Here is an 8,224-nt window from a genome sequence, read left to right on the forward strand (position 1 = left end):
TACAAAGGGAGGCTTGGTGCCCTAAGTCATGCAGAGGCCCACTACCCCCAACTCCAGGGACAAGGAGCCCTTTCTGAAGTGGGTGGAGGTGGTCACACACTTATGTCTTTGTCTAGAATCCTGGAGCTTGGAGTTCCCATAGTGCCCACTCAGGAGAGAGAAAGGGGCAGGGGCTAGGAGATCACATGTGGGGCAGCAGGCCTGGACACCAGCTAAGGGGCAGCTCCTGAGACCAGTCAGCATAGTAGAGCAAAATGTTTATTGCTCCTTCAGGTACCGTGAGTGCCAACATGGGCAAACATTCGCAGGGGTTGGTTCCATGCACCAGCAGCAGCTGCAGGGCAGCCCCATGCCAGCACAACCTGGGCACTGGGCCTTCCTTGAAGTCAGCCACACATGAGGGCTGGACACCAGGCCCAAGGCTACGATGATACAGCTCCACAGCCAGGGCTTCTGACTCATGCACCTGTTCTAAGCCTCCAAGACGGGAAAGACTCATTAGCCTTCAGAGGTGATGAAGGTGCTGTCAATGGGGGGCACCTAGGATGCACCACCATCCTACCACCCCAGGGACCCACAAGGGGCAGGTTGCCCAAGGAGCTCTGGGCTTACATAGGCTGGAGACTGGAGTCCTGGCTCTGACATGGGCCCGACAGGGCAATGGAAGCATGCACCCATCCCATTAGCAGGGCTCCCTCTCCACAGGATGCTGCCTGCACGTCAGGAGCTCAGGGCACAGGGATGTTTCCACATGGCCTGTGAAGCACCAAGACTGTGGTTCACCTCCTCCAAGCCCTAGGCCAGCCTAGTCCCCCCACATCAGCCCTGAGAAAGGACAGAAGGGACAAGGGCAGGACCATGCTTTTTGGGTCAGGTCCACCACAGTTTCTGGCTAAGCCTTGGGCCACTAATGAGAGCGTGGACCAGGGATGGGACAGTCTACTGCCCCTCTGGGTCAGGGCAGGTCTCAGGCAGTGCCCAAAGCTTCTTCCATCCTCAATCTGCACCCACTGGCCTCAAACCTGGGAGAGGGTTTGCAATGAGACTTCATGTTGGCAACAAACAGCAGCCAGGACAGAGCTTGAGCTGGGCAGTGATCAGAGGATGGGACTACTCCCCTACTCCCAGGGACAGCCTCCTTATCCCCTTCAGTCACCCAGGAGGCCCCTGCCCCACCCTCTATCTATTCTAAACACAAGCTCCACAGGCAGCTGCTGACCATATACGGCAGTCTCTGGCCTCCCTGCCAGCCTGTGACACTCCTCCCCAAGGCCCTCTAGCCTGGGGTCTTGGTGGCGAATGTCAAGTAGCCAGTGTGGCCCACAGTCTCCTTCATGGGTGTACCGCTGCGGAAGGGGCTGGCATCAGAGCCCATGCTGGCCTCTAGGTCACTGGTCCCCAGGTCAGGCAGGGGCAGGCTGACGGTGCGAACATTGTAGACCTGGGGCAGCACCTCCAGGGTGCTCAGCTCTGTGAAGCCACAAGATGCCAGTGCCTGGCATGTGCGCTGGACCTGCTCAATGCAAGGAGAGAAGGAACAGAAGCGCCCACCTGCGGGAGCAGAATGTGGGGTTAGAGGGGGCAGGGCAGCAGGACCTCCACCCACCCTGGGACCGGAGGTTGGCCCAAGATTGTCTGCAGACTGTAAGCCGTCAGGCCAAGGGGCTGTGCAGAGACCTTGAGAAGCTCTGCCCTACCTGCTGGCCCACTTCGGGACAGGAGCCCAGGACCAAGCCCAAGATGCCCTGGCCGCCAGCAAGCATTGCCATCCTTGCCTTCTTGGAGGCAGAGCAGAGAGCTGGGGCCAGGGCTGCCAGGGCCAGGCCCAAGAATAGCTCTAAAAGGGCCACATGGAGTGGTGTGTGGGCTGCTGCTGTCATAGGAAATTAGAGGCTGTCACTGGCTCTTGGGGATAGGAGGAGCCTCTAGTGAGCATCAACTGAGCCCCTCCCTGCTGCCTCCCACTGGGCTAGCCCATGGGCTTCATTCAGCCTGTCCAGAGACAGCGAAAGTGTGCCCTGTCCCTATCTTAGCAGGGGGTCATAGACAAGTCATAGCAGGGAAGGAGTGTGCACAAATGTCCCTAGGCCTGGTCCCCACAGTGTTTCCTGACACAAGTCAGCTGGAAGGTCTAAGGTAGGAGGAGACACCTGAGGCCTGAGGCCAGTACAGAGAGCCCACTGTCACTAAAGAACTGAGCACAACACACACCTCCCTGCCAGAGGCCACTGAGATAGGTGGTCCTGGAATACACCAAACCCGTGAAAAAGCCAGGAGCCCAGAACAAGAAGACCTGGGGAGGGAACCTGGAGGAGGGAACCACAGGACATGGGAGGGACAAGAGATGGACAAGGATGCCTCTAGACCACTCAGGAAGAAGGCCCAAGGGGGATGCTGCCTGGCTTGGGCTGACCAACAACCCAGCAGCAGGGACCCTTCAGTGTATGGGGTGCAGGATGGGGAATGTCAGGGGCCATTGTGGACCCATAGGCTGTCCCCTCCCAGCCCCAGGTTATGTCAGCAGACACCAGGAACACAGAGGTCCAGGGCAGAGCCTGAGGCAGCAGGAGAGCCTAGGTTCCTGCCTGTCTCAGAGGCTCTCCCCGCCCTCCACACAGATCTGGGAGGGGAACAGCCTGGCTGCCAAGCCAGCTTCTTCTCCAGAAAAGGCAAAATCCCTGGGACTCACCAACCGCCTCTCTGGCTTGAGGCCCAACCTTCCAATGCTCCGCCTATGTACCCAGTATCTCCCTAAAAGGGTCCAGCTGCCTGGCTCTGCAGCATGGGCGTGGGGAGTCTGAGGAAACGGCTGGGGGCAGCAGACTGCCCATGCCCTCCATCTTGGATCCAGGCCTGCCCTGTCATGCAGATCCCGCCTGTACTTGGATGGAAGTGCCAGAGCCTGGGGCCTCAGTTGGTTCCCACTTCAGCTGTAGAGAAGGGCCCATCCTCCTCGACTTGCTTCCCAAGCCAGCCTGAGCTCACCTCCAGCCAAAAGGGGCCCTGGTCTGGCCATTGCCACTGCACCGCCTGAAAGCTTCTGGACCTCCCTGGGTTCCAGATGATCCAGAGCTAGGGTCCTGCCAAGGGGCTCAACCCCACCCCCTCAGTGTACCCCTACCAACCCCACTGACACACCTTCAACCTTGAGGGCATTCCAGGCATGGTCCACAGCTTCCCAGGGTGATGGGATGTCCAAGAAGACAGCGTCGGCCACATGGCTCACACCAAAGCCACTGCGGCACACATCCTGGGTGTGCACGGTCACCCACTGGCCCACCCGATGCTCCTGGAACTCCTCCCGGGCCTTGTCTGCCCGCTGCTGGTGGAACTCCACAGTGTGTAGGTGGCCCGTGGGGGCAATACTGCGAATGATTGCATGGGACACAGAACCACTACCGGTACCTGGCAGGACAAGGCAGGATAAAATCTGGGGGTCATTTGAGGACAACAGTTACTCAGAAAGCAGCCTCATCTTCACAAGGTCAGCTGGTCCACAGGTGGGCATCACCCCATTAGTCACGTCTGTTTTTGGCAGTCTCAGCCCCGAGTTTGGGTTGCTGGGGATGGGATACTAGGGCTGGGGTTTATGGGCCACATCTGCCACAGGTACAGACAAGAACAGGGTGGTCCCACCCAGTGCACAAATGGAACAAGTCTGCAGCATAGATTGAGTGGGGCTGACACAAGCTGAGTCCCAGCAGAGCTGACACTGGGTGTGTCCTATCCTCGGACCTGACATCTTCCACACTAGTGGCTGATCCCTGGGTCTTGTCAACAGCTGTCTACCTTGTTCTTTACACAAGCTCCTGACCCACCTGAGTCAGTTTAGTTTATTCCCCACCCCAATCATGCCAAATCCACCCTCACCTCATGTGGTACATAGCCAACCTGCTACTTGACCTCACCTCCCTTCCTACAGTATCACACATTTATCTCTGCCACAAGGCCTGCACTCCTTCCCAGCTTCAGGGCCACCCTTCACCTGACTTCATATCCTCAGGACCTGAGCTAGGCCTGAGTCCCTACTCATGCCCATGATTGCCCCTTCCACTGTTCCAAGTACCCCTAGTTGATGACCACTCCCAGCAATGTCTCCCTCCCAACCGCCACTGTAGCATCCAGTGCACTTACCACCTCCTCCTCAACACCCAAGGTGCAAAGCTGGACCCCATCCAATTCTAATCCACCTCAAGACCTAGGCAATGACACCCACTGTGGGGGCCAGATTGTGTAGTCACCCAACATCAACACCTACCCTGTCATCCCACCTCCAATTGCCAATGATTCCTGCTGTCAGCTTCCAAAGTCACCCAGGAGCCACCCTTCCCCCCACCTCCAGGCCTTCCCATTGGCTGCCCAAAGCCTCTGCCTCCTGTCCTGTCTGTTCAGCCAGCAGTCATCTTTCACCCTCAGTCAGATGCACCCTCTACACAGCAGCAGGGCTCACCCTCCCATTCAGGGGAGCGTCCAGACTTTGAGGGGCACCCCTGCTGCTGCCCAAGCTCCTGCACTGTTCCCTGGCCCTCACGCCCTGCTCCAGCCACACTGGCCTACTTGCTGACATACCAAGACAGCATGCACCAACTTCAGGGCGTCTGCACGGCTCCTTTGGCTTTTGGTAGTACTTCATCATTTTCAACTCAAACTTCCCCTCCTCACAGGTCTTCCCTGACTTCTCAAGTTTGGGGGACCCCTCTAAGTCATCCTCAAACATGCATCCTATCTTATAAGCTTCTCAATCAATAGTACAGAATGGTCACCAGGCTCACTGGCTATCCTGTCCTGTGAAGGGCAGAAACCTGGTACCACATAGGAGCACAGGAGAAGTGTGCTGACGGAGAGGGGCAAGGGCCTCACAGGAAGATGCCCTGGTGTACAGGGAGAGCAGTTAGAGCTGGCTCTGAATCTTCCTCTCCACTCTCCCTAACCCTAACCCTAACCCTAATCCTCCAGAGGGAGAGTATGAGCTGGGACTGGGAACTCTTTGTGAACCTGGACCCCAGCACCCTAGCCCACAGGGGACACATCAGGAATCTAGCCACTTCTGGGCCTGGGGTCATTCTCGGCAGAGCTGCATGCCTAGACTGCTGTGCCTGCGGCCCCAACATCTAAAGTGTGTATGTAAAAGGTAACAGTGATCTCTCAAGTACTTTACTCACCACCTGGTTCTGGCTTAGTGACAGTGGTGCTAATCTTCATTGGAGGCAGGTGAGGGCCTGGTCGTGCATAAATGTGGGGCAGAATTCTCACTACAATGAGATTTTGGGGTAATCGATCGGCCTCCCTCCAGGAAAGGACAGCTGGCCTGGGGATATCCAGTCAGCACCTTGGCCAGCACCCCAACAAGACAGGTCCAAGACCTCATGGGGCACTACCACTTCCTTCTTAAACTCAGGTCAGTCCCCACCATCTGTCGTTCCAATGACACCAGCTGGTGAGTTCCCCTGCTTCTGTCCTCACTCCCTGCAGACAATCCCCACCCCCATGGTGGATCTGTTATAACAGAAACTGAGCAGCCCAGCACAGAACTTCAAGAAGGGTTGTCTGCAAGCTGTCTGAATGTAGGGTCTTATTTCCACCTTCATGAAGGTTCTCAACGCCGAAGGCGCTGCAGGCAACTCACCTGATTCACAGACCACAGAACCGGGCCGCAGCTCCAGCATCATGGTGATCAGGGCGATGTCGGTAGAGTAGAGGATCTGTGTGCGGTGGGGTAGGTTCACTGTCCAGAGCTCGGGAGTGGGGTGCAGCACATACACCCAGCCGCCTCTGCTGCAGATCACCTTGGAGCCAAAGGGGCGGCCGATGAGGTCGACCGAGTGTCGCAGGACGCCATGCCGGGTCTGAGTCTGTGCCCCACGCTGCACACGCACTGCCACCATCGAACCATGACCCAGGGACAGGATGGCTGTGTCACCCTCCTTGATCAGCTCCTCGTATGCCACGAAGCTCATGGTGCTAATAAAGTCTGCCAAGTGCTAGGGACCTGGGGAGAGGCGTATGCGCATGAGGTCAGGAGACCAAGGAACAGGATGGGGATTTGGGTTAGATGGGGTCTGGGTGTATAGGGCCCAGATTCTGAGCAGTGAAGGTAGGGGCAGCTGGGTAGCCCAGTCCCTGGGGGCAACCCAACAGGGCTGCATGTGGAGCGTGACGTCCGAAGCCCTTCGTGGTCTGGGAGGAGACATGAGCGCGCGCTCAGTGGCAAGAGGCCCAGAAACAGCTATGGCGAGGCGTTCACCGGCAGGGCGCGAAGTCCCCTCCAAGCCAGGACTCAGCAGAACCCCTTCCCCAGCACCCCCACGGCGGGCTCCAAGCGGCAGGGGACGCGCGCGGGAACGAAGCAACCCCACGTGGATTCTCACCCGCCGCGCGCCGGACCCAGGTCCACACGTGGCTCGGCGGCGCTCGCCACACTTCCGGCGCGCGTTGATGACGCACGCGCGCGGGGGATGCTGGGAGTGGCCTCCCTGCCCTTCTCTGGCTCCTAGAGGACGCGCCTGTGGTCCTTTGTGCATTCTTGTGCGTTGCCTAAGAGATCCGAGGACTGTGCAAAATAAAAGTCCCTCCCGCTAGCCGCTTCGCCGCGCGCGGCCTACCTCCCCAGGCCCACCAGGCTTGGTCATTGCACACGGCTCGGGAACACCCTGCCTGGGCCCCAGGATGAATCCCAGAAAGTGGAACCGCAGGGCCGAGGGGGCCCCCAAAGGCTCTGGCCAGGGTCAGGCCGAGTGCAGGGAGGGAGGGTAATCCGAAGGACTATGCAAAAGTGGCCCCGAGCCCGGCTCTGTCTCCCCTGCAGACGCACATTTCCCGAGTGCAAGGTTTCTCCAAGCAGGGGAAGGGGTCTAGAGTTCCCCTCTGGGATCCCAGGCATCGTGAGAACTGGGCTCACAGGAGGGCATGGGGGAGGGGCCGGTGAAGACGGAAAAGGGAAGCGGGAGTGCTGTTCTGTCTCCCGCAGGGCTGATCCCGAGCTGGGTGGAGTGGGGCGGAAAGGGAAGGGGGAATATGAGCGGTGAGTGTGTCTGGAGGATCTGTAGCCCTCTGCTCAGAACTGGAGGGGATGGAGACTTGAGCCTGTTCAGAACCAGGCAGTGACCAACTCCAGGCCGCACTTCCCAGCTACCAAGCTCCTGTGGCTTTGCGAACCGGAGATGGCTGGGCCGCACAAGCCTGCCCCTTCCCAGAGCACTGTGGGCCTCCTCTGGAGCCAGCCTAGGCCAGCATGCGGGGGTCCTTGTTTTGGAAAGCAAGGTGACTGACCGCAGACCTCTTTAGATCTCTGTCCTGGCCAGCATGTATCTGATGGCCCGGGAGGGTAGATGGTGAGGGGCTTCTGCGGCTTCCCGCGGCTGTGGGTTTACAGCTTTTATCCTTGAGGCATCCGAAGTGCATCCCTGGTTCCACAACCCTGGTTCCAGTAGGCTACTTCACTCCCTTGATGGTGCACAGCTCGCATCACATCTTAATTGCCCCCCTCAGGACTTAAAGACTTTCCACTTCTCCTGAGGGTGCCTCTTCCCCAGACTCTCAGGTGCATGGAGACCAGGCTGACCTGGTTCCAAGTCTGTGAGCTCAGCAGGGGGTTCCCCTTGGTCCCAGCTGCCCACTACAGCCCCTCCTGTGCCCCTCTCCAGTCCATCTTCTCACAGATGCCTATTTGCCTTGCCTAGCCTCAGCCTGGAATCTTCAAGCAGAACCAGTGTCCCCCAGACCCCAGCTGGAGGGCGGATGGGAAGTTTATGCACTGGGTTCTCCTAACAACTGACAGCCACATGTGCCTAGCTAAGTGTCAAGGCATTGAATCCTCCCCACAGTCTTAGAGTGGGGGACCACTTTATAGATAGAGAAACAGAAAAGTTAGGTTCATGTAGGGCTGGAGAGATGGCTCAGTGGTTAAGAGCACTGACTGCTCTTGCAGAAGACCCAGGTTCATTTCCCAGAACCCACTTGGCGGTTAACAACCATCTGTAACTCCAGTTCCAGGGATCTGATGCCGCCTTCTGACCTCCTCTGGCATTGCCCAACATGGGTACACTTAACACACAGGCAGGCAATATACTCATACACATAAAAATAAATAAATAAATAAATAAAAGTTTCATTTGACTAACATCATACAGACAACACAGTCAAGAGGGACTGTCATTCAAAGTCTGACTTCAGAGAACCAATGGCCTATTTGGAGTAGAAGGGGAAAGAGACCCTGGAGAAAAGG

At 57.6% G+C, this 8,224-nt stretch overlaps 1 protein-coding gene across 1 annotated transcript; it reads right to left on the reverse strand.

The window, feature by feature from the left end:
* Positions 1–244: 244 nt before the first annotated feature.
* Trmt61a (tRNA methyltransferase 61A) lies at positions 245–6,437 on the reverse strand. The gene is made up of 4 exons (XM_008825559.3): positions 6,369–6,437; positions 5,627–5,989; positions 3,139–3,405; positions 245–1,551 (listed from the first exon to the last, which is right to left on the reverse strand). Exons 2-4 carry the CDS (start codon positions 5,955–5,957, stop codon positions 1,277–1,279), a joined length of 873 nt encoding a protein of 290 aa, XP_008823781.1. The 5' UTR covers positions 5,958–5,989; positions 6,369–6,437; the 3' UTR covers positions 245–1,276.
* Between the last annotated feature and the right edge of the window lie 1,787 nt (positions 6,438–8,224).

The sequence above is a fragment of the Nannospalax galili genome, unplaced genomic scaffold, assembly GCF_000622305.1.
Source record: "Nannospalax galili isolate Female #2095 unplaced genomic scaffold, S.galili_v1.0 scaffold188, whole genome shotgun sequence".
Taxonomy (NCBI): Eukaryota; Metazoa; Chordata; class Mammalia; order Rodentia; family Spalacidae; genus Nannospalax; species Nannospalax galili.

Bases quoted from the DNA above. Each gene is read 5' to 3' on its own strand.
- Trmt61a (XM_008825559.3), bottom strand. From the start codon at position 5,957: ATGAGCTTCGTGGCATACGAGGAGCTGATCAAGGAGGGTGACACAGCC. The intron at 3,406-5,626 runs GTGAGTTGCCTG...TTGTCCTGCCAG, and splicing joins TTCTGTGGTCTGTGAATCAG to GTACCGGTAGTGGTTCTGTG. The intron at 1,552-3,138 runs GTGTGTCAGTGG...CTGCTCCCGCAG, and splicing joins GAATGCCCTCAAGGTTGAAG to GTGGGCGCTTCTGTTCCTTC.